The sequence below is a fragment of the Giraffa tippelskirchi genome, chromosome 4 (assembly GCF_054371585.1).
Source record: "Giraffa tippelskirchi isolate mGirTip1 chromosome 4, T2T-mGirTip1v1.2.pri, whole genome shotgun sequence".
Lineage (NCBI taxonomy): Eukaryota > Metazoa > Chordata > Mammalia > Artiodactyla > Giraffidae > Giraffa > Giraffa tippelskirchi.
In genome coordinates, this window is record NC_137278.1 from 146110311 (window position 1) to 146136051 (window position 25741).

The following is a 25741-nucleotide window of genomic DNA, read 5'->3' on the forward strand; positions in this document are numbered from 1 at the left end:
TTCTATCTTCCACTCTTTTTCTGTTTTTTGCAGTTTTAATGAAGCATTTTATATTGTTCTGTTTTTCCCCTTTGTTAGGATATCAGTTATATATTTTTTCCTTTTTTTTAGTGATTGCCTTAGAGTTTGCAATATACACTTACAATTAATCCAAGTCCACTCTCAAATAACACTATAACACTTTACAAGTAGTATGAGTACTTATAATAACAAAAAATGCTGATTCCTCTCACCTGTTGCTTGCATTTTTGCTGTCTTTCATTTCTCTTGTACATAAGTGTGCATGAATATATATCATACTTATAAGCATGCTTATATATACGCTGCTGCTGCTGCTGCTCCTAAGTCGCAGTCGTGTCCGACTCGGTGCGACCCCATAGACGGCAGCCCACCTGGCTCCGCCGTCCCTGGGACTCTCCAGGCAAGAACATTGGAGTGGGTTGCCATTTCCTTCTCCAATGCATGAAAGTGAAAAGTGAAAGTGAAGTCACTCAGTCGCGTCCGACTCTTCGCGACCCCATGGACTGCAGCCTACCAGGTGGCTCCTCCGTCCATGAGATTTTCCAGGCAAGAGTACTGGAGTGGGGCGCCATTGCCTTCTCCATAATTAAATACACTTTTGCTATTATTATTTTGAACAAGCTTTTATGTGTTAGATTAATAAGAAAAACAAATATTTTATATTTTGCCTTCACTTATTCCTCCTTTGATGTTCTTTATGTAGATCTGACCTATGTTATTTTCCTTCTCCCTAAGAAACTTCTTTTAACATTTATTGCTAAGCAGGTCTACTGGTGACAAATTCTCTCAAACTTGTTTGTCTGAGAAAGTCGTTATTTCCCCTTCACTTTTGAAGAATAATTTCACAGGGTATGAATTTCTAGGTTAGTAGTTTTTTTCTCTTTAAATACTTCATTCCACTCTCCTCTGGCTTGCATGGTTTCTGAGGAGAAATTCTATGTAACTCTTGTCTTTGTTCCCTTCTATATGTTCTATTTGTTTTCCTCTGGCTTTTTAAAGACTATCTTTGATTTTTTTTGCAGTTTGAAAATGATATACCTAGGTATAGGGGATTTTTGGTTTTGTTTTTTGGCATTTATATTGTTTTGGTGTTCTCTGAACTTCTTGATTCTGTGGTTTGGTGACTTAGATTAATTTGGAGGAAATTCTCAGTCATTGTTTCAGATATTTCTCCTGTTTCTTTCTTTCTTCTCCTTCTGGTGTTCCCATTATGCGTACATTAAACCTTTCATAGTTGCTTCACAGTCCTTGAATATTATGTTGTGGATTTTTTTCAGTCTTTGTTCCATTTGCTTTTTAGTTTTGCAGGTTTCTACTGATACGTCCTCAAGTTCAGAGATTCTTTCCTCAGCTATGTCCAGTCTACTAATAAGCCTATCAAAGGTATTCTTCATTTATATGACAATATTTTTGATCTCTAGCATTTCTATCTGGTTCTTTCTTAAGACTTTCATCTTTCTGCTTCCACTACCTGTGCGTTCTTGGGTGCTCTCTACTTTATCCATTAGTGCCTTTATCAAAATTAACCATATTTTTAAATTCCTTGTTTGATAATTCCAACATCCATGCCACAACTTGTTCTGATCCTTTCCTTGTCTCTTCAAATTGTGTTGCTTGTCTTTTGGTATGTTTTTTCTTTTTCTTTTTGATAACTACATATGATGGACCAGGTGAATTGAAGTGCTATGAATTAGTCTTTAGTAATGTGACTGAGAGGCTGCGGGTCGCAGGGGGAAGCATTCTGTAGTCCTATCATAGTAAAGTAGAGCAATTACCACCCAACCCATTACCAGGCAATGGTCACCAGGTAACCACTAATGCCTGACAAGCAGTGGTTAGAGGTCCTGCTCAGCCATTGGTCAGCACTGCAGCAGGCCCCCCCCCCAAGCAATCAACTGTCAAGGAGCAACTATTAGTGCTCCTGCTCAGCCATTGGTTGGAGCCAGGCCCTGCCCCCAAGCAACCAACTGTGAGCAAGGGTTAGTGAGGCAACTCAATCTACAGTCAGGGTATGATGGCAGTCTGCTAAGGAGTGAGGTAACAAATGGATCCTGGCCTCCTCCTCAGGGCCCTACAGCTCACCTGGCCTCAGGTTAGTGGATGAAGGCTGCAGTGAACCTCTCCCGTATCCCTGCCTCTGTGACCTAACGGCAGCAGCTGTCTGCATAGGATGCAGTCAGCGGGACCTAGTCCCTGCCATATGGGCGACCTGAGGACCAATTGGGTTGGGCACCAAGCTCCGTCAGCGATGATGGCTGGGCAGGGTCTGAGGACCTGGCCATGAGGGAGCTGCCAGCTGAGATCTCTCTCCTCTTAGCCAGGACCTGGACCTCGGAGGGGGAAAGCTGTGCCTGGGGACCTTGCCCTTTCTTGTCAGAGCAGAGAGTAATACTGGTTTGGTGGAGATTCACAGGAACATTGTTTACATGACCATGACCTGACTCCAGAATAAAGGATCTGACACCAAGAAGTGTGCAACAATTAACCACACCCTTCCCTTCCCTTTCCTAGAAATGGGCTTTGCTGAAGGCTTTGGGGGAGTTTGGGGTTTTTTAAGGCATGAGCCACCCATCTCTTCACATGGCCCTCCAACAAACCTTTTTCTGTTCCAAACTCTGACGTTTTGATATTGTTTAGCCTCACGGTGAGTTTGGGAACACAGACTTACATTTCAGTAAGCCTATGATTAGGTCTCAGCTTTTTCGTGAGCCTGGGCCTCTAAACTGTGAACCTCACATGTGTTTCTCAGTTTTTTTCTCCCCCTCAGGTGGGACAGGATGGATAGATTGGGCTGAAGTGGGATGTTTCCCTTCTCCCTTGTGGAAGGCTAGAGCCATCAGGAGATGGATATATCCTTTCCTTCAGGCCAGTTAGGCTCTGATAAGAATATCCCAGCAGGTTAGGCTCTAGTTAGCAAGTTTCCTCTTATTAAGAGGCACTGAGTGCTCTGGTGTATTTCAAAACAGCTACTTTTCTCCTCACCTTGCAGGAAGCACCTACTCTGAGAACCTGGTCAAGCTCCACAAAAGCGAGAACCACTTCTATGTCTGGGTTCTCCTGGAGTTTTAATTGTCAGTCTTGTCCACACTGAGTCTCCAGTAATTTGTCAATTACAGTTCAGGTGTTCCCACCACAGCATTGGTTTCCATGGTGTTTTCACTCCTGGGCCTCTGTTCAGGTAAGCCACAGCTCTGTATTATCAGCCCATCTGTTTCTCCAATTTTGGGGGTAGCGGTTTGCTCTGTGTCCTCCCCTCTGTTATGGATCCAAGAAGAGTGGTTTGTTTTTCAGTTTGTTCAGGTTTTTACTTGTTTGGACAGAGTGGCAACTTCCAAGCTCCTTACATGTGGCACCAGAAACTGGAAGTCTATGTTTTTTAAAAACCTCTATGTTTTGAATTTTTAAGTAAGTCATAGCTATTAATCTTGTCACTGTAAATTTGGTCTTTGTTTTTATGTTTAGGGTAGGCTTGTCCTTAAGATGAGAAAAATTTGGATCCATGTTTCTTTCTAGTTTTGTAAAAGCATCTTACATTATGTGTATACAGAAATGTTAGAAAGCACTGTTGCAAGGATAGTCCGTTTTCCTGTGGTACAGTTTTGCTAAAACTGGGGTGTACAACAGGCTTCTCAAGAGATCCAGGAATGGGGGAACACTGAAGGGTGACATCTTTCGGGATTGTAATATAAGTTGAGAAGCCAGGTTTTATCGTTCCATTAGCAGGCATGCTTCTTTATAGGAAGGATTTGAATGTATCTTTCACCTATTGTTAGTATGTATGGTACACAGAATAATACCCTCTCCTAAAATATTCATATTCTAATCCTTGAAATTTGTGGATTCATTACCTTCCATGGCAAAATAAACTTTGTAGTTGTGATTAACTTAAAGATCTTGAGATGGGGGAAGATTATCTCAGTGGGCTCAAAGAAATTGAAAAGGTCCTTATAAGAGGGAAGCAGGAAGGTCAGAAGCAAGAAAGGAAGCAATTGACAATGTAAACAGAGGTCAAAGAGAAATTTGAAAATACTATGCTGCTAACTTTCAAGATGGAGGAAAGGGACATCAACCAAAGAAAGTAGGAGGCCTCTAGGAGAAGAAAAGCCAAGGAAATAGGTTCTCCCCTGCAGTTTTCAAAACTAACACCCTAATTTAGGACTCCTGAGTTCCATAACAGTAAGGTAATAAACCTGTGTTGGTTAAGCCACCATGTTAGTGGTAATTTGTTACAGTAGCCATAGGAAACTAATAAGGGATTGTCAGAGTACAAGCCAAATCCCTGCAGTGGTTCCCAAATGTTGCCCCTTCCAAGCCACATCCAGTGCACTAGGCTACTGCCAAAACTGTTGTCATGTCCAACTCTTGCAACCCCATGCACTGTCGCCCTCCAGGCTCATTTCTGTGGGATTCTCCAGGCAACAATATTGGAGTGGGTTGCCATTTTCTTCTTCAGGGGATCTTCCCAACCCAGGGATCAAACCCACATTGCAGGCAGATTCTTTACCACTGAGTCACCTGAGAAGCACTGCCAAGATAGTAGGGTTGACTTCACCATCAGTGGATGGTCTCAGAGCACTGATAGCTTACCTAGAAAAAGCCAGCTGAGTCACTTGCCTAAAAGAAAAAGGGCAGGAACTTGAGGCTTTTCGATCTTCTCCCTTAATTAACCTAGAACATTCAATGAGTCCTCAGAGAATTTCATTCTGATTAGTTTCTAATAGGGACAAAAATCACCCTATCTTTTAGGGTAATTGTGAGGATTAAATTACTTAATACATACATGGGTAGTCCTTAAAACATTGCCTGGTACATAGACAGCCTTCATTAGGTGTTAGCTGTTATTATTTGTTTTGGCTAAAGTTCTCCAGAGAAACAGACCAATAGTATGTGTGTGAATGTATTATATATAGAGAGAGTTACTTTAAGGAGGTGGCTGATACAGTTGTGGGGTCTGGCAAATCTGAAATCCACATGGCAGACCAATAGGCCAGAGACCCAGGAAAGATCTGATACAGTCTTGAGTTCAAAAGTAGTCTGGAGACTGCAGAATTCCCTTTCCCTTGGGGACTTCTGACTTTCTCTTTTAGCTTTCCACTGATTGGATGGGGCCCATCCACATTATGAGGGTAATCTGCTTGACTCAAAGTTTACTGATTTAAATCTTAATTGTCATCTAAAAAATATCTTCACAACTACATCTAAACTGGTGTTTGACCAAACATCTCAGCACTACAGGCAAGCTAAGTGGACATAAAATTAATTATCACATTGGTATTTGTTTCCTATCTTATTTCAGTGGCTAAAACCCCCAGGAAAATATAAAATAGTTAAAACAAATACGGAACATCTTTATCCTGTTTCCAGTTTTAATCAAAATACTCTACTATGTCTTCATCTCTATTAAGTACTATTAAGGAACTATTCTCTATTCCCAATTTAGTATATTTTTAATCATAAATGGGTACCATCTGCTAAGATGATTATGTAGTTTTTCTCTTTTGATTTATTAAAATGATATATTTTATTTATAGACTTCCTATTAATAACTTCTTGCATTCCTATGGTAAAACTTACTTGGTCAGACTGTAGGCTTCCTTTCAGATGCTGCTGGATTTAATTTCTTAGTATTTCAGTTCATTTTTTATAGTTTATTTTTGCAGCATTCAGTTCCAACGCCCCATGTTTAATATAAAGTATATAATAAACAGATGTGCTTTTTAATTGAAGTATAGTTAATTTATAATATTGTGTTAGTTTCTGGTGTACAGCAAAGTGATTCAGTTATATATATATGTATCCTTTGTCAGATTTTTTCCATGATAATTTATTATGGGATATTGAATATACTTCCCCATGTTATATAGTAGGACCTTGTTATTTATTTATTTGTATCTGCTAATCCCAAACTCCTAATTTATCCCTCCCCCCACTCCCTTACCCCTTAGGTAGCAATAAGTTTGTTTTCTATATCTGTTAATCTATTTCTATTTTGTAAATAAGTTCATTTGTACCATTTTTTAGATTCCACATACAAATGACATAATTTGATATTTGTCTTCCTCTGTTTGACCGACTTCACTTAGTATGATAATCTCTAGGTCCATTCATGTTGCTGCAAATGGCATTATTACATTCTTTTTACATTATATATACACGACTTCTTCTTTATCCATTCATCTGTCAATAAGCATTTGGATTGCTTTCATGTCTTGGCTATTGTAAATAGTGCATGAGGCTAAACATGTTTTTAGCGGCAAGATGTTCAGACTACGTCATCACTAAAGTCATTTGGTGTCTTCTTCCCTTGCAAATTCCCTTCCATTGACTCAATATTAACATTACATCAATTTAATATTCTAAACATCCTTCAGCATGTTAAAAATATCTGTATTCTCCTTGCAAAACATGACCATGACATTGCTTTTTCACTCTTTCATATCTACTACCTACTATGTGTAACTCTCTGTAAACTTTCCCTTAAAATGAACAGTCAGCTGTTGTTCAAGAGGGTTGGCCATCCAAACCCAAGTCTCTTTATGAGTCATTCTGCTTTAGGAATCCATCCTATATTCTTTGAGTTGTTAACTTTGCTTTTCAAAAGCAACACTGTGTGGAGCTTCTCCTACACTGAGACCAGCATAGACCAACTTGTCTTATGCTTCACGCAGTTTCCTACAAAACAAACTCAAACCAACAAAAGCATAAAATACGTGGCCACTCTGATTGGCAAAAAAGAGTCAGGATTTGGCCTGAGGACAGTGAGGAGCTCAGGGTTCTTCTTTAGGGCACTGAGCTGCCACTTAGAGTTCTGAGTGCCTTCTGTTTAAAAGTAAGGCTGGCAGTTGGAACAGTAAATTTGAGTCAAACTTTAAAAGCATGCCCTACCACACCACATGCTGCCCCTTCACAGCAGATGGCCTGGACAATGTTCTCTACTCCTGGACTCCAGAGAGGCCAAGAACCAACTGCTACATCGGTCCAATATTCACTGAGGTCAGGTTTAACGCTTAAGCTTCTTTATATCTAACTCCCATTTTGCTTTCTGGTAAATATTTTTAACTAGTCACATAACTGAAAATTATTTTCATAAACCAACAAGGTCCCAACAGTGTTCTGGGGAAGTTCAGTAAGTTTTCCAAAAGAAGGGAAAAAAAGATTCTGTCTTCAAATTTGGAACAAGCTGGGTTAAACAAAACTGATTTCTTTACTGCAAAACCACACAGAGCCTTTAGTATATTGATGTTCTTTGGGACCTCCAAAACTTTTTTTCACAGTATACCTATTAACATTTCCAAGTATTAATATATTATTGTTGGGTATACTTTAGGGAAACAGTATATTAAGTAATTATTATTATCATCACCTACATTTAATGCTTACTAGGACTTGAGTATGATGTCACATATCCCCAACTATATACGGGATATTATTAAACTACATCTCACTTGAGCCTTGCAACATCTCTAAGAGTGGGAGTTATTATCTTCCTTTCATAGCAGTGTAGAGAAGTTAAGTAATTAGCCCACAATGACAGCACTAGTGAATCATAAACGCTAATCTGCATCCAGACCTGATTTCAAAATCTATGTGCTTAACCAGTTAAGCTACATTTGCAATAGCACTACTACACTTTGCAATGGTTGCTTCCTAGAATAATACTTTATATTACATTGTAAAAACCAACTCTACCCATGCTCTGAAAACTATCACATCCTCTCCTGCCCTGCGAGCCAGCCCAACAGATCCTTTCATCAGTGAGCACCTTCCCACCATCCTGCAGCCACTCTGGACCAAAGAGAGCTGAATCAAGTGTAATGCATGCTGTTTTCTTCCTTGGGGCTTCTCTCTCTGACATCTATGTATGTCAAGAGATGTCTAAGTGATGACCAGACTTTCTGCAAAGAAACAAAAAAGGACACCGAGCTGGGTGTTAAAATGCAAGTTTGATAACATCTTCAAGGACACAGTGGAGGAAACAGAGGGTAAAGATTAGTGGGCAATTAGGTGTCGGTGGGAATTCCTTGGCAAATGAAGGATACCACTGAGGCCTAGGAGGAGTGACCAGCCATTGTGTGAAATTCTGGAGGTTTGCCATGATCTCAGAAGATTTGTAAAGAAGGAAATAACTAATTCCAAAGAACTTGCTGGAAACTCATCTACTCATCTGCACCATTCCATGCACTACTGGGATCACCTGCATTGAAGGATCCCATCTTCTATGCTAACGTGACAGACTTGTGCTGCCTCTTTTATTAGCATCCACATTTCTCAGTCCAGTAAATAGCCAGCCTTCTTCCAGCAGTGTTCTACACAGCCTTTCATACAAAGAGATGGAAAGTTTACAGTTATATGATTTTGCATATCAAAGGATGGTCTATTAGCAGAACTAACCTGGAGTGACCATCTTACTCAGCAAGGGCCATCAAAGCATGTTTTACGGAAAGAATGTCCAATTTAGAAATTTCTTGTCTCAATAAATCTAGGAATTTAAATTGCCAGACTTAGGAGGTATAGTTTTGGGGAACCCTATTCCTCCTCTTTTAAGATGTCTCCTCATCCTCCCCATTCAAAAGGATTAGGACTATTCCACATGTATAAATTACCCATGATATAATGAATCAACCCGAATACCAGTGGTTTAACATATCTAACATTTGTTATTTATTATGAGTCTACAAATTGGCTGAGCACTGCTGCTGATTTGGGCTTGACTTAACAAGTTTTAGATGGGCGTGTTCACGCATCCTTGGTTACCTGGCCAATCATCAGGAGGCTGGCTGGTCTAGGGTGGCTTGAGCTGGTATGACTCACCTCCATTCCACATGATCCCTGGTCCTCTAGCAGGCCAGCCTGTGTTCATTCTCATGGCAACTGTAGGGGTTGAAGGGAGGAAAGAAAACTCCAGTGTACAAGAACATTTCAAGCCTCTGGTTGTGGTGCATTTCCTAATATTTCACTGCCCAAAGCAAGTCTCATGGGGAGTTTGAATTCAGAATAGGAGGGAACAAGAAATGTACAGGGGAAAAGCCATGGTTAGTACTCTCATATGTCATAAATGTCTCTTGGCTTCAATTTGAATCATGGTGAATAGAATTATAAAAGCAGCTATGTTAGAGCTAAGAAGAACCATATAACCTAGGCTCTTTGATGAGCTCACAATTCCAGAATTAGTCTAAGACTCAATTCAGAATATTGGAAGCCCCTTCTACAATTTTGATTCAACTGAAAGAATGTAGTACTGAAGGATATCAGGATATGCCACCCCAGAATTTGCCACTTCAGCATAAGAATTATTTTAAGATGAAGACATCTGAAATTCAACAGATGCAGAAAGAAGGCTTTCTGGAGCTTCCCTTGTCTGAATAAAAGCAGAAATTTCTAGGAAATCAGGTTACCACAAATCCCCCCTTCAAGGTAAGTCTGTTCCCAGGGAAAAGACCAAGAATAAACCCACCATAATCCCCTCTCCCAGGGAGTTTATGACGGAAAGATTACCAATACCATCATAGGCAAATATTGCACATTTTTTAAACTCTCATTTCTCTCATTTGTCTTTCCTAAAAAGAAAAAAAAAAAAAACTCATTTTTTCCAAAAACCAAGAACAAAAGCCTATTTGTCCTTCCCATAGAAGCCTTTTCTCCCCTCTCTCTTTCCCCTGCTAAAGTATATAGGTCACATCATTTTAAGTTACTAATGACTGAGTACTCCTGCATGTAACTGCACTGCATGTATAAATTTCTTCTCCTCTTAATCTGTCTTTTGTCAATTTAATTTACAGGACTTGGTCAACCAGCATATAAGTTTAGAGGAAGTTTTTCCTCTCATACAGTACCATCCCTGTGAATTACCCATATCAGAGAGCACTCTAGGAGTGTCCTGTTTAAGCTGTTAGAGTTGCTTATAGCCAATAGCATCCTACCTAATTGAGTACTAGGTTTGAGTTGCCTATTAAACAACTAAAGAGAGATATCAAGGAAACAAAGGAACATGAGTCTACATGTGTGGGAAAAAGTCAGGGTAGAAGATAGAGATTTGAAGTCCTAGACACATAGATTCTATTTAAAGACACATGACTGGATAACATCACACTGGAAGGCGTGTAAAAAGAACAGAGATGTGGGTCCAGGGCTGAATCTTAGAGAATGCTAATATTTGAAGTTGGACAGGGGAAAAGGACATACCAAAAAAAGAATGATGAAAGTAGGAGAAAAACCAAGAGAATGTGATGTTATGGAAGCCCAAAGGGGAAAGAAGGAATTTTAAAAGGGAAGAGGAGCTGTATTATGTTGAATACTTGGAGAACTCATTGGATTTTTGAATTTAAGAGCTTCCTCTGTTTCAGAACCAGCACCCTTGCCCTCTAGGCTCTAAGTTACTGAATTTTCCTTTGTGAAAGAGGAAACTCTTTCACATCTCCAGACCATGCTCTCCTTGCCTCCAAGGCTTCACCTGCATTACAGGCTCCACGGAAAACATGCCTCCTTCCATCTCCCCTCTATAACTCCTGCTGTTCCAGCAGGTCTCAGCCTAGACTCTTGCTTCTCCAAAACTGGCTGAGGGGCCCCTTCCATATGCCTCCAAAGAACCCTGAACTTCCCCTGTCCTAGTCACCTTGGGCTGCCATAACAGATAATCCAGACTGGGATGGCTTAAACAACAAAAGTTAATTTTCTCACAGTTTTGGAGGCTATAAGTCTAACATCAAGGTGCCATCACCATTGGTTTCTGATGAGGCCTCTCTCCTTGGCTTACAGACAGCTGCCTTCTTGCTGTCCTCACATGGCCCACACACAGACAGAATGCTCTTGTGTCTCTTCTTATAAAAGCAACAGTCCTATTGGGTCAGGGCCTAACCTTATCATCTCTTTTAACTTTAATTACCTCCCTAAAGGCCTTATCTCAAGTACAGTCATGTTGAGGGTAGGCCTTCAGCATACAAAATTTGCTGGAAACACAGTTCAGTCTGCAATACCCATCAAAGAACTTATCGAGTGATAATTTCTTTATTCCCTATTTGACTGAAATTCTGTGAGGCCAAGTCCAGGCAATGTGTGTATTTTAATTCCTATTATCTTCAGCATGTAACATAGTGCTTAGAGGTGCAAAAAAATTTTATGGACTAAATGAATGTGAACATGAATGCAGGATTGGCCCCTGCTCTGCCATCTGGCTAACCCACATAGTTAGCCAAGACTGTACTCTAATTGGGAATTCGCCTCCCAGGAGTGTCGCATTTTCAACGGTCAGTAAAATCTAGCCCAGTTGAAATAAATGGAAGGAAGCCCAGTGTGAATCGGTGAGAAAGTATAGAATTTTAAAAGTTTTGGTACTTTCACAGAAGTCCTAAAAAATAATCTGTCACGTCTGTTGCAATCATCCTGAAAATGAGTCTATACTCTCTCCCTTTGTTAGCAAATTCTCCTTGCTACATACAGACAGGGCAAAGGTAAACTTTAAACCAGCTTCCAGGGGGAAAAATGTTGGATTGTTTAAGTCTTTGTTGAGGGTTCCAAAGGTCCCCATGCTTTAGGAAAGATGAAAATGGATGAGAAGAGGGGGCTGTAGAGGAGCTCAGAATTGTATTATTTCAAAACTCTGTCTTTTGTTGCATAATAATAGCAAAGTAGTGAGTTTGATTTACAGATGTTAGAATATCATCTTTAGAAATAGGAAGTCAGCAATGGCATATATATTCTCCTTCCTTCCCTGAAGATTACCCACACAGCTTTTTAAAGATATGAAAATGATTTAGAAATATGGAGAGAAACTGGCTTTTTTTAGGAATTGCATTTCTAGGTTTTCCTAAACTCTAAAGGGTGTTAAGGAAAAAAAATCTTTTAACAAGTTTCCAAATGTTCACTGATGTTAACCCTTCAAGTATGCCTTTCTTCTTCTTTTGTAAAATCAAATGTATTAGGTAAAGGCTGACTTGGGGTGTAAATGCCTAGTTCCAGTTAGAGCAACATGAGAAAGTAGAGGCACACAGCTCCCTGAAGGTTCCAGCTTCCTCTGTGTAGCTGGATAGGGCTGTTATCCCAGCAGTGGCCCCATGAGGCTCAGTAACATGTGACAAACATGCTGACTTGCAGCCTGTGCTGACATAGACTGTACTAACAATAACACTCAGGCACACCCCAGCCCGTTCCTCCTTCTAACCCTAGGTGCTGTCAAGTGGAGAAACTAGGCAGCACAGAAAATGCCTCCGGCGCTCAGAATCCTTGCCAGGAGCTGATTTCTTAAACAACTAAATAGTATAACAGGGAAGGGACAGATACTGGGAAAGAAGTACTAAACTTACATAATTGCCTCATTTTAGCACAGCTCCAAAGCAGTGTTACTTTTGTCCCATTTTGGTACTTGATATACACGCAGATTTGTGGAAGTTTTCTATTATGTCAGTGAATTTTTAATTGGAATATAATTGCTTTACAATGTGGTATTCGTTTCTGCCATACAATGAAGTGAATCAGCCATATGTGTACATATATCCCCTCCCTCTGGGAACTTCCTCCTACCCTTCTAGATCATCACAGAGCACCGAGCTGAGCTTCCTGTGTTATGTAGCAGCTTCCCACTAGCTGCTACTTTACACATAGTAGGGTATATATGTCAATCCTAATCTCCCAGTTTGTCCCATCCTCCCCTTCTCCTGCTGTGTCCGCATGTTCATTCTCTATGTCAGCATCTCTATTCCTGCCTTGGAAATAGGTGAGTTCTTGTGATATTATGGAAAGAAACAGACACAGCCCAGAGATTTGAAAGGATTGCCTAGAATCAGCAATTCCCAAAAGGAAAGGGTCCAGTGGTCCCTTGTGGCCTCTTCTTTCAATTTATTGATAATGGTCCTCAAGGGGAACCTCACTAGAAAAGCCACTTTATAACACATATTTCTTGCTTTGGCCACCAGACAGTTCTCTAAAGTATCTGTAGCCTGCAGGTCCTGAATTGGGGCTTCAATTTTACTGCAATGCAGTTTGCTGGTTGGCACAGCGCCATGTTTGAATGGAGCAAGTGAAAAGGCTTTGGGGGATATTTGTGGAAGGGTTCAGTGGGTAATGCGTGTTAGTAAGGGCTATATCTTAAATGCCTGGCAGTTCTTGGCTAAGTGCAAGCTGGCCCTGTAAAAGGATTTTGGGCCTTTCTCCAGCACAGAGTCAACAGAGTCAGAGACAGCAAGATGCACCCTCTGGTCCTGGCTATAACTCACAGGTGGAATTGCCTTTCCTGCCCTAATGGGATAAGGGAGACCTCAGCGCTCCTCAGGCACCCACAGGCTGCCTGGATAACCTCTACACATGTGTACACACACACACACACACATCGGTGAATACAATAATTGTGCCTGGATAACCTCTACACATGTGTACACACACACACACCGGTGAATACAATAATTGTGGCTCTCCTCTGGCCTGAGACCCTCTCCTTCCTTCTCACTGGTTGAAGGAAGGGCCCACAGTTTGAAAGGATTGTGAAGCTTAATTTTATTTTGTGCATACCTGATAAGTAAGAATTCTCTGGGAAGAAGCCTGCTCAGTTAGCTGTCCCTTCTGAAAAATAGAAAATTGTTCTTTAGCTAGATTGCATTTGCAATGTCCCTAGGATTAACTTGTTTTCATATTTTAACTCATTTGGGCCTCAGTTTCTTCATTATGGATTGGGACTACAGTGATCAACTCACGGGCTTGTTGAGAAGAAATGATGATGTGATAATGCTTTGTAAACTAAACATCATAAATCAGATTCATAGATCAACACTTAAATTTGCATAAATATAAAAAAGGGATTCTGGGAACATTCTTCCTAGCCATTTTCTAACTGTCTGAACTTTAGCGAGTTAATGAACTTCTCAGAGTCTTAATTTTTATACCTATAAAATTGGGGAAACAATATCTATTCTTAGGAAGCTGTTATAAGAATTAAAAACATACCCTCCTTTCACTGAGTGTGACGTCTGACACAGAGTGGATGCTTTCTAAATGGTAGTTAATCCAGAAGATATCTGTGTAGACGGAATAGCCCTCCCTTGTCTAACTTTCTGAAGTGTTCTTTCTTGCTCAGGAATTGAATCCCTACCTCAATTACTGTCTTGAGTGTGCAGGGATATGGCTAATGAGAATGAAGTCTGGGGCATGAAAATAAATAATTCATGGACTGCATTTTGAACACTTGCTTGAATTTCTATGAGAGTTAGTATTTCAATTTCCTAGACTGAAAAGATGAAGGCACTAAGAAACTGAAAACAAAACAAAACAAATCAACTAATCAACCTTCCTAGTACACAGTTTGGAAAATTTTCTATCAAGTTAGCCAGAGGTTGGGGTATTTATTGACTCATAGGAGAAGGGAAAAATGCATATATATATTAAGGCCTACTAAATAGTAAGCCATGACTTTCAAACTTTTAAATTTAATAAAGACAAAAATACCCTAAAGCCTTCCAGGAAATAAGATAGGTTTCAGAGCCATATTGAGGTCTATGAAGAGAAAAAAGAGAGAGAAACATCAGAACTGGGCAAGATAGAAGTGAAGGGTCTTCCATTAGGTTAAAAAAAAAATCCCACTTTAAGACCTTGTAGAATACAGCCATTGGTGCACATTTGCAAACACAAGCTTCTGTGAGGATGTCTTCTCTTGTCACTCTTGTCACAGCAATAACTTGAGACAGAAGTTTCCCTAGCTACCCAAATTCTTAGATGCAAGGATGTACACATCCACTACCATTGAGGATCCAGATGAAGCTCATAGGTCCTGGAACCAGCCATGGCTGGGCTGGCACTGGATTCAATTCTGTCCTCCAAAGCAAAGAGGGGCCAGTTTTAAGGAGAAATAGTATAAACCAAAGAGAGCAGGAATTAGGGTTGCAATGAACTGGAAAAAAAACCTCTCCATCTCCTACAGTCAGAGTTGCGCGCTCTGTCATACACACACATACACACACACACACTACAAGGTGATATCTACTCACTCTTGCCAGGGTAGTCTCTATTTAGTTGCCATTTTTGTAAACCTGGGTAACATGGATACAGGAACCAAATTTTCATTGGTCGGTTGGTCATCAGCTATAACTTTAACTAGTGGTGGGGTCCTGCCAAACTTTGTCCAGGAACTTAGTGACCTGACACACAATTCAGGAGTTTCTATTTTGACAACCCTGAATAGAGCTTTCTTATTTGTCACTCTGCAGACAATACATTGAGACCAAAAACACTGCAGAGACTGCAAAGGGATCCCACCTCCCACACCACCCTGATCACTCTGAATCCTGTGGGGAGAAAGGCTCTGAAACCATTCCCTGTTTGGAAGTAATGTTGCTCTCCAAGGGCTGCTCACAGAGGGCTCTGAAAGAGGAATAAGTGAGACCATACATTTGGCACAGTTGTAAAAGACAAAACAATCACATGTGTAGAACACTGGAGTTACTGTCACCTAAGGACTGATACCACCTGCTGCATGGTTGGTCTTTTGGTTTCAGCTGCTCCTTGGGACACACACACCCACCCTGCCCCCAGAAAGATAGTGCCAATTGGATTTTCTCACATTAACCCTGCATTACTTTGGGTTTCTGTCTTTCCTGGTTTGGGCACTACTGGTGTTGCTGCTATAATTTCCTATCTCTCAGTTTTTGTACTTGCATCATCCTTACTGAATTATATGGCTAGGGTGGAGAAATATCTCTGGTTAGTTAGGAAAATCAATAACTTTCTTTGTTCTAATTTTATATATTTGGGGCTTGGCATCTTTCATTTGGATTCACTTGGCTCAGTTTATCCTGGGCAAACCTAACCCAATAAGGGGCTATATGCTTAAGTGTGCTCATCTGTGTTCCCCACTGTGATCCTCTTTGCATCCACTTCTCAAGGTAGCAATTTTCTTTGGCATTCTGCCCCCTCAGGTCTTCTGGTCCTAGTAAGATCTTGAACTTGCCTCAACAACTGCCGAGTAGACGCCCTCAATGATTATGAAGCATCGACCCCAGGCTCCAATCTCCACAACAGCCATGTTGATCATCAACATCCCTCTGTGTCCCATTGTTTCACTTCTACTTCCCAGGAGGAACTACCTCAGGATGTGGGGCAGGAAACACTAGTTTCTAGGCAAACTGCCAAGAGCAGTCCTTAAGGAACTGACCCATTTCAAAAACTTCCTTCTTTCTAATTACTGCTACCTCTGCAGAAAAATTCCCTTTGAGCCTTCAGGTCCTTTTTGTGGCTCTTGCCTCCCTTTGGACAGATAACAGACAGCAGCTTCAGTCTCATTTAGGGCACCCACAAGTGCAAGGAGACAAAGAGGAGACAGAAGAGGGAAGTGACAGGTGATGAAAACACCTCCCTTTCTGCCAACTCTGTGCTTTCTTTCCACCTGCTGGGTCTCTGTTTGGTCTCGGGTGCCAACCCCACGTGGCCCCTGTACACAGCAGGCCCAGAGGGGCCAGAACCTTTCCAAACAGCAGGAGTAAAGCAGACAGAGCCTGTTACTTTGAGGAGCAAAAAGAGAAAGTGAAACTTTTGTGGCATTTACCTGTCCCTCTACAGAGGTCTGGCTAATTGTATACATACTCTCTTCAGACTCTTTCTGGATGTCCTATTATAAAAAATGGCAGCAACCATCAGATGGTCCCATCACTGTCACCAGGAAAATAAAACCATGGAGATTCATGGACACAAAATTAATTATCAAGTAAAAATTAAGAGTACCACTAATATTCTTCTAGTCACTTGGAAGATATCAGAGAGGGTATCTCCTGGGCTCTCGCCTTAAATTTAGATTGATAAACCTAACTGTCAAAAAGGAAGAGACAGATGGGTGACTAACTTGATTCAGGGGAAAAAGAAGGTATGTTTCTTGCATTAAATAGATTTACCTTCCAGTCTTCCATGTGGGAAGAATAATATTTGCTTTTCTTTCATTTTTCAGTCACTTGTGACAAGTACACAGTCTCAAATTCCCATGATTGGATTAAATCACTATAAATAGACCTTGGAAAATTCACTCTGACTTTTAGACCCTGGCACTTAGAGGCAGGAATTTCCCCTCTCCTTCTTGATATTTTTTAAAAAAATCCTTGCTATGTTTTTTGGTCTGTAGTTAGTTTCCTTTTTACATGATTTCCATACCAAGTGATGAAAAGTCTGCAGGAGAAGGAAGAATGCAGAAATGTGTATAGTTTGTCAAGGTGAACAGAAGCCCTGAGATGAATGCTTGTGTGTGATCCTCAGACCTAAGCAGTAATTCCAGGCACCCAGTGAGCAGCAAACATAAATTTGATGTGAGAAAATCCTATTCTAACAATTGGTCTATTTAAATTCATGTACAGCGTGCTTGCTGCTTCTGCTAAGTCGCTTCAGTCATGTCCGACTCTGTGCGACCCCATAGACGGCAGCCCACCAGGCCTCCCCACCCCCCCCCACCCCCCACCCCCACCCCGTCCCTGGGATTCTCCAGGCAAGAATACTGGAGCGGGTTGCCATCTTAGTTGTGCTTAAATCATAAACCTTATTCAAGTCACAGATAAATAAATACGTAATGCTCAGCAGATAAGCCAAGACTTCAGCTTCTATAGCCCTTCCCCTCTCAAAGAAGATAGCTGTGGGCTTGTTGGAAGGATGAGTTGCCTTCAGTTATGCAGATTGTTACTTGGATGTATGGTTCCTATGTGAAAGAATAAAATAAAAGTACCAGTTCATTGTCACCTGGTTTTAATGGGCCTCAATCTAACTTTAAGGGAAGAATGGGATCCACAAGAGACACAATTATTAGTCCAGAATCCATACCCTGAAACTTGAATTTTAATTAAAGAAGACTATGGCATTTCACTAAATTGGTAATAAATATTTTTTTTTTAAAGAACTAAATTTTCACTGCTTCCATTTAGTAGTCTTAGTTTAAGAAACTCTGCAGTTGACATTCATATGTATGGGCCATGTGTAGAGATAGAGTTCCGTTCCATTCTTCCCCAAGGCCTCAGTGTGAGCATTTATTCCTCCTTATTGTTTGGAATTAAGTTCTCAATAGTTATATGCTGGATTGTAAACTCCCTGTGAGCAAAATACAATTCACATTATATAATCTAGAGGTGTCTGTTGTTTATGATGATGATTGGAATGTCTTCAGTATCCTACCAGTTATGAAGAGCTCTACAAGAGCTGCTATGATATGGTTTTAAATTTCAAGAAGACTTTCTTTTAATTTCAGCAAATATTAATAGAACAATCATCAGAGAGTGGGACAAACCTTGGATTCAGCAATAAAAATAGGAAAGTATCTCATGGGATGATAGGAAGTGAGTCCTACAGGCTGTTTAGAGCAAAAGGCCAAAGGCTAGTTCCAAGAAAATGTGAGTGGAATTTCACAGTGAAGCTAAATTACATGGTAAACTCCAGGATGGAATATATAAATTATTTTTTTATGTCTGAAATGAAGGTGAGCAGAAGAGGAGAGTGAACATCAGTTACTATTCTTCTGTAGGGGAGCCCAGGATGAGGAAAGAAGTGTTTATATGCAGACAAAGATGGCAGAAACCCCACTGCAGACTCTCTGGCACCCAAAAGCCTCGGAGATGGTAATTGGAACAATTGGGCCACTTCAACACCACCAGACCTATGAGCAGAGATGCCTGCCTCCAGGGTTCACTGATGTTACAGCTTGCAATGCCTGTGACTCTAAATACAGACTGCCCTCTTACTGGTACGTTCAGATAGGGCCCACCCAAGACTCACCAGTGTACAGCAGATGGAGGGGCCAGTAAACCTCCATGAACTGAATTCTCTGTTATCTCTAATCTGTTCTTTGACTCCGAGTGACTTGAAGAAACTGGGCAGTAGATTCTCTTGGTAATTTGGCTGAAAAAGAACAAACTAAGCAAAATAAATAATGACCTCCCTTTCAGAAACTTTTATTCACTTCAAAGACACCAAAGTATCCATTCCCCACTCCCTCTCATTCCTACTCCAACCACAGGGATTGCCTGTCTTCAGAAATAACCCTAAAGGAGTGGTTGGAAAATGAACAGGAGGCTGCCATTGCAGCGTAGGGCTCTCGTACTCCCCAAGGTTTGGAAAGTCTTAGTTACTCAAAGGTTTTCATAAATCTCGCATGTCTTATTCCTGCGTCAGTGTCCCCTCGCAAAGCCTCCTACTGTCCCTAAGTAATGAAGAGCCTTTATCCCACATTCACTCCTGTCATCCTTACTAGGTTCCAACATTCAAGTCTCACTTAGGTATTTCATCCCAATGACAGCTTCTTAGGAATTAAACTTTCTCAAATTTACTTGTACGGAAATATCAACATTGCCAGACATTTTAAAAGATGTTCAAATAGGTCTAACCTTTAACAAAATACACTCACCTTTACCTGGAAAACAAGAAATAAATACTTTTAGCTGAAACTTTGTCAGCTGGAGCTTTTCAAATTTTTTAATGGAAAAATTTAATCTGTAAACGCAATATAAGGGTTTTAAACTAATTTTGAATATTTCTTTTTTAAATTTTATTATTGGAGTATAATTGCTTTACAATATTGGAGTATAATTGCTTTACAATATTGTGTTAGTTTCTTCTATACAACAAAGTGAATTAGCTATATGAATACATATATCTCCTCCCTCTTGAGCCTCTCTCCCACCCACATCCCACTCCTCTAGGTCATCACAGAGTACAGCACTGAGCTATCTATTTTATACATGGTAGTGTGTATATTTCCAAAAAGAATTAATGTTAGTGCTAGAATAGATATTAAAAAATTAAACAATTCTGTCATTTCTTAGGTGAGGAAACTAAGGCATAAAGAGGTTAAGGGAACTGCTTAGAGAAATTATGTTCCCAAATTCCTTTTGTAGTAATATTATTTAATAAAAATAGAAATAATATTATTTAATAAAAAGAGAAAACCCCAATCCCTCCATATACTCCTTCAATAAGCCTGTGACTCTTGTGTGAGTCTCATCACAGTGTGAAAACCACACCATAAGCAGGGATGTTTTTCACTGAAGAGGCTTATTCCTCTCCCTAATTTAGATCTGACAGTTGGTGGAGTGGGCAGAGGCTGCCCACAAATGGTCACCAGGTGGGATTTTCCTGCTGCATAAAGAGAACTTGTTGACCTAAGAGAAGTATTCATATCAGATCAAACCTTCCTGGAAAATTCCACTTTAATATGTGAATCAGAGAGAGAAACTAGGGCAGACCCAACTTTAAGTCTAGCAGATCCTAACCATGGCTTCGTGTGCCCACTCTGCTTCTAGAAGGAGATGACTATGGAGTTATCTAACAAACTTGTTCTTTCTTACAACAGTTCCTATCTCAGCCACTGGGATTTTCTAATTCTTCCAGAATTGGCGTTGGAGGGGTGGAGGGGTGGGACAGGCTTCAGGGAGGAGATAGGAGGCGAAAGTGTTGAGCATGAAATTGTTCTGCGAACGCTGAACACATGGGGAAAGCAAGGATGCTATAGTGGCCACCCCTCCCCAACTCCCCCAACTCCCCCAACTCTCAGTGCCTGGCAGAAACTCTGGGCTTCCTAAGTTAATACTCTCCATCCAGAGAAATTCCCGGGAAGCACCCCACCCCCAACTACCTCCATTTTCCCTTCATTTCCAACAACTCCACAACAGTTAAGAGAAGGCTTTCATTGCGAAGGTGGAAGATAAGATCTTGAAATATAAATCATTGTGTTTTTCTTTCTGTTCAGCCTTTCCTGACCTTTCCTCTAGTAGGCAGAAGCATCTACTTTGCCTGCAGAAGAATTAAGAGTTGTTATGACTGGAAATCTGAGAGTCAGGAAAGGTCTTTTTTCAGAATTTTTCTTTCCGCTCAAGGCATATCAGAGAGTTAATGCTACAATGAAGACATGCAGTACCAGGAGGCCTGGGGGCCTGACCAGTTGCTGTCAACAGCGCTCGTCCCTGTTCCTCTCACTGGCTTTTCTCTCCACAGCTGGGCAGGAGCCTCCCACGTCATGTGCCCGTACATCACCCCAGATGACCCTCTGGTGACCTAAGAAATTGCCGAGCCCATTGAATTGCCCTTGGTCAATGGTTCAACGCTAAGAAAAGTGGAGTCCTTGACCCTCAGAGCGTGGTGATAGTGAGGGGAAAGACTCAGCAGTAGTCTGTGGGTGGGGCTGGGGCTAGGGGTAGAGGAATTTACCCTGCAACACAGTAAACAGTGGTGTTTCTAGAAGGACAGTGTATTTCTTTAATTGAAGTATAGTTGATTTATAATATTATATTAGTTTCAGGAGTACAGCTTAGGGATTCAGTATTTTTACAGATTATTAAAATTAAAAGTTAAAAGTTATTACAAGATAATGGCAGTAATTCCCTGCACTATACAATATATCCATGTTGCTTCTCTATTTCATACATAGTAGTTTGTAGTTCTTTTTTTTTTTTTTTTTCCTCAGGTGATTTGTTCTTTTTTTTTTTTTTTTAATAAATTTATTTATTTTAGTTGGGGGCTAATTACTTTACAATATTGTAATAGTTTTTGCCATACATTGACATGAATCAGCCATGGGTTTACATGTGTTCCCCTTCCTGGACCCCCCACCCACCTCCCTCCCCATCCCATCCCTCTGGGTCATCCCATTGCCCCGGCCCTGAGCCCTTGTCTCATGCATCGAACATAGAATGGTGTTCTGTTTCACATACGATAATATACATGTTTCAATGCTATTCTCCCAGAACGTCCCACCCTCACCTTCTCCCTCAGAGTCCATAAAATTGTTCCATGCATCTGTGTCTCTTATTCTGACTCGCATATAGGGTTATCGTTACCATCTTTCAAATTCCATATATATGCATTAGTATACTGTATTGTTGTTTTTCTTTCTGGCTTACTTCACTCTGTATAATGGGCTCCAGTTTCATCCATCTCAGTAGAACCGATTCAAATGTATTTTTTTTAATGGCTGAGTAATATTCCATTGTGTATATGTACCACAGCTTCCTTATCCATTCGCCTGCTGATGGACATCTAGGTTGCTTCCATGTCCTGGCTATTGTAAACAGTGCTGCGATGAACATTGGGGTACACGTGTCTCTTTCAATTCTGGTTTCCTCGGTGTATATGCCCAGCAGTGGGATTGCTGGGTCATATGGCAGTTCTATTCCCAGTTTTTTAAGGAATCTCCACACTGTTCTCCATAGTGGCTGTACTAGTTTGCATTCCCACCAACAGTGTAAGAGGGTTCCCTTTTCTCCACACCCTCTCCAGCATTTATTGCTTGTAGACTTTTGGATAGCAGCCATTCTGACTGGTGTGAAATGATACCTCATAGTTTGTAGTTCTTAATCCTATATCCCTAACCTGCCCCTCCCCCATCCCTCTCCCCTTCGGTAACCACTAGTTTGTTTTCTGTATCTGTCAGCCTGTTTCTGCTTTGCATATACACTCATTTCTATTATTTTTTAGACTCTGTATATAAGTGATATCATACAGTATTTGTCTTGGACTTATTTCACTATTTGTTGCTGCAAGTAGCAGAATTTCATTTTTTTTTTTTTTTTTGAGGAGTAACAGTTCATTACATGTATGTACCATATCTTCTTTATCCATTCACCTGTTGATGAACACTTAAGTTGCTTCCATATCTTGGCTACTATAAATACTGCTGTTATGAACGCTGGGTTGCATGTATACTTTCAAATTAGTGTTTTTGCTTTTTTTGGGACATACACCCAGGAGTGGAAATGCTGGATCATAGGGTAGTTCTATTTTCAGTTTTTTGAGGAATCTCTATAGTGTTTTCCACAGTGGCTGCACCCGTTTACATTTCCACCAACAGAGTGCGAAGATCTTTTGAAGCAATTTTTTAAAATTTCTGATGCCAGCCTTTCTAAATACCTGAGGATCCTGTGGGATGCTTGCTTAGTGGACTGTGACCCAGGGGTGCTGGTGGTATTTATGGCTGGTTTCTTTTAATTAGTCTGCACCCAGCCAGTGCTACATACTTTCAAAACATTATTTTGTTCCATCTTTACAACAAGCCAATAGAGAAGGTGTTATATTATGAATGAAGAAACAGACTTTAGTGCTTCTGACCTTAAACACTGGACCACACCACCTTTAACAGGACTAGATGCTAGACAGTAAGGATAATACATTTCCTCAAATCTTCTACTTCCTAAAATATATCTAGCTTTTATGATAGATTCTATTTTAGATAAACCTAGGAAACAACATTTTTAACTGGAACTTGAAAGCTTTCCTGCTAAGCAAAATAAAATTTGACCTACCTGGATAGTTTAAGACCCAGCTCCTAAGTTCGCTATTATGTTAACTTATCTAAATTTGTACAAGGAAGGGTCTCCCTTGGTCGCTCAAATGAAAGAATGAGAATCAAAAATGATTTTAAAGGAACCAGTCAAAGACCTTAGGTCTTAGCCTCCCTTTTGGGCCATAGAGGTCCAGTCACCTCTCCCCAAGCACCCCATTCAGGAACCCCGAAGGGCAGTAAGCTTTTGGAGAGCTTTGCCAATGGAAAGAGAGTAGCAAAAGAGACAGTTCCTTTATTAATATTCAAGTCCTCTCCTTTCTAGGAGAATTTGCTGGAGAATTCCCTTTACAGATCAGAAATAAAAAGGGCCATTCTCCTTGTGACCCCTCCACATCTCCACAGTTTAGTGCCACAGAAGGAAAGGTAAATAAACTGACTGGGTCTTAAGGCTAATTTTAGGAGGATTGGAGTGTTTGCAAATTAGGTCCCTCAATCCATTTTTTCCCTGTATATGTAAAGCAACGTATTTCTGCACTATTTAAGAGAAAAGAAAATTAATGTGAGCTGCCAACAGCTGTCTGACAACCTTGAGCACTGGGTATGTTGGCACTGGTCCAGATTTCACATACGGAGTTCATTTTGGGTTAGTCAGAAAAGGGAAGGAGTTGGCCCAGATCCTGTCCCACAAATTCAGGAACAAGGAGCTGAGATTCCCTTCAGAAATTGCTGGAGGGTGGCTCTGCTGGCCTATTTGCCAAGCCTATTTGACATCCACTTGCTTCTCTACCTGATACAAGAACAATTGTTAGCTGTCTGGGTTCTCCTCTGACAAGCCAGTAATTCAGTGTAGCAATTAAACCAAGTGAAGATTACTTTTCTTTTCTCTATATCCCTTTTATAAAGATGTATTATTTCCACAGGCTTCAGGTTTTTTAAGCTCCTTTTTCTTCTTCTTCATGAATTCTCCTCACCCTCACTTTGACTTTAGCTTATTAGACTGAGGCTGAGTTCGCTAGCATAATAAAGACTTCATATTTGTTGAAGAATGAAATCCTCTTATTTTTCTAATCTCTGACTCACTATTTCAGGGTAATAAACATTTCATGTTTCGAAAAGGTAATAGTCATTTTTATGTTCAAAGTAACAAGCAATCAATGTAAGAAAAAATTAGACAATGCAGAAAGGGATTAAAAAAAAGAAAGTAAAAAAAAAAAAAATCAGTCTCACCACTAGAGAAAACTAACCACCATTAAAACTGTGAAATCTTTGAACTGAGTCTTTTTTATTTTTTTTTATAAACAGTATCTGATTTCTTTTCTTCATTTATTATGGACATTGTTATTTGGGAATAACAGAGATCAATGTCACTGTTTTTAAGAGGTGCATAGTACTGCAATGTATAAATGTGCTTTAACATATACTAATAGACATTTTTGCTAATATAAATAGTATTGCAATGAACTCCTGGTACATGTCCTTTTCCACTTGTCTAGTTATTTCTTTATGATAAATTCCTATATACATTTTTTCAAGGCCTTTGATACATATTGTCAAATTCCCCTTGCCCCCAGAAAACTTGTACTCATTTACTATCTCAGCAATGTCATAAGAGTGCATTTTTTTCCTCATGCACTCACAAATACTTTTTAAAAATTTTGCCCACTTGAGACATAAAAATTTGTGCCTCTATATTGTTTTATTTTCCTCTATTAACCAGGCTGATATGTTTTCATATGCCAACAATTACATATTTTTAATTGTTCTCTTGTCCCCATTCTTCTATTGGGATATTTATATTTTCCTTCCAGACTTGTAGAAACTCATTACATACAAAGACATTTTCTAGACTGTATTTCAGAGAATTTTATTGCCCTTTGAGATATTAATAGGTGTACTGACAGGAGGAAAAAGACTTCCCATGGTCAGATTTAACACATCATTTCTTAAACTTAATTGACCATCAGAAATTTTTTTTACGGAACCCCCATTAGCATCGTTCAGGACACTGGTGTTCTGGGCAAGAACATTTGAGAAATTGCTCTGCAAAGGATAGTAAAGCTTTATCTGTTACATATGTGGTATGGTTTTTCCCCATTGTCTTTTCCCCTTTGTCTTTTACTCTGTGATTGTTTCCTACACCACTTTTAAATCATGTGTTCAATTCTCTCAGTATTTTCCTCTAAATTTAGTAATTTAGAAGTAGTGACCCTGAAATCATACTTACTTGGTTTGAATTCTGGCACCATCATTTGTTTGACCTTGGGGAAACTACTTAACCTGTCTGTGTCTCAATTTTATCATCTAGAAAATGGTAAGAATTAATGGTAAAAAATATACCTAATTGTTAGGAGGATTCAATTACTTAACATAGATAAAGCACTAGAATTGTGTTTGTCACAGAGTCTCAGATGAGGATAATAATGATGATGATAATGGGTTCCTTTTCACATGATAAAGTCTTTCTTCATATCTAGTTGTAAAAGAAAAAATTACTCATATTTC

At 40.0% G+C, this 25741-nt stretch overlaps 1 protein-coding gene and 3 long non-coding RNA genes across 6 annotated transcripts in view; 3 read left to right on the forward strand and 1 right to left on the reverse strand.

Moving 5' to 3' along the window:
* LOC145545399 (uncharacterized) overlaps positions 1-25741 on the reverse strand; it is a 234556-nt gene that overhangs the window by 91490 nt on the left and 117325 nt on the right. Inside the window, exons 3-4 of one of the 2 annotated variants that reach the window (XM_081589874.1) lie at positions 18742-18864; positions 13522-13572 (exon numbers count right to left, since the gene is read on the reverse strand). The exons of the other annotated variant lie outside the window; for it this stretch is intronic. Of the exons in view, the coding sequence (XP_081446000.1) occupies positions 13522-13572; positions 18742-18864 (174 nt within the window). The remainder of the gene's footprint in view (positions 1-13521; positions 13573-18741; positions 18865-25741) is intronic. 2 annotated transcript variants of the gene reach the window in all.
* The window catches only part of LOC145545401 (uncharacterized), a 95583-nt gene continuing 71838 nt past the window's right edge, over positions 1997-25741 (forward strand). For both annotated transcript variants that reach the window (XR_014082047.1, XR_014082048.1), the window contains exons 1-2: positions 1997-2113; positions 3011-3199. This is a non-coding gene — a long non-coding RNA (uncharacterized LOC145545401). The remainder of the gene's footprint in view (positions 2114-3010; positions 3200-25741) is intronic.
* On the forward strand, positions 9191-19409 carry LOC145545412 (uncharacterized). The gene is made up of 2 exons (XR_014082060.1): positions 9191-9435; positions 18491-19409. It is a non-coding gene; the product is annotated as an uncharacterized LOC145545412 (long non-coding RNA).
* LOC145545411 (uncharacterized) lies at positions 20174-24456 on the forward strand. Its single transcript, XR_014082059.1, has 2 exons — positions 20174-21394; positions 22301-24456. It is a non-coding gene; the product is annotated as an uncharacterized LOC145545411 (long non-coding RNA).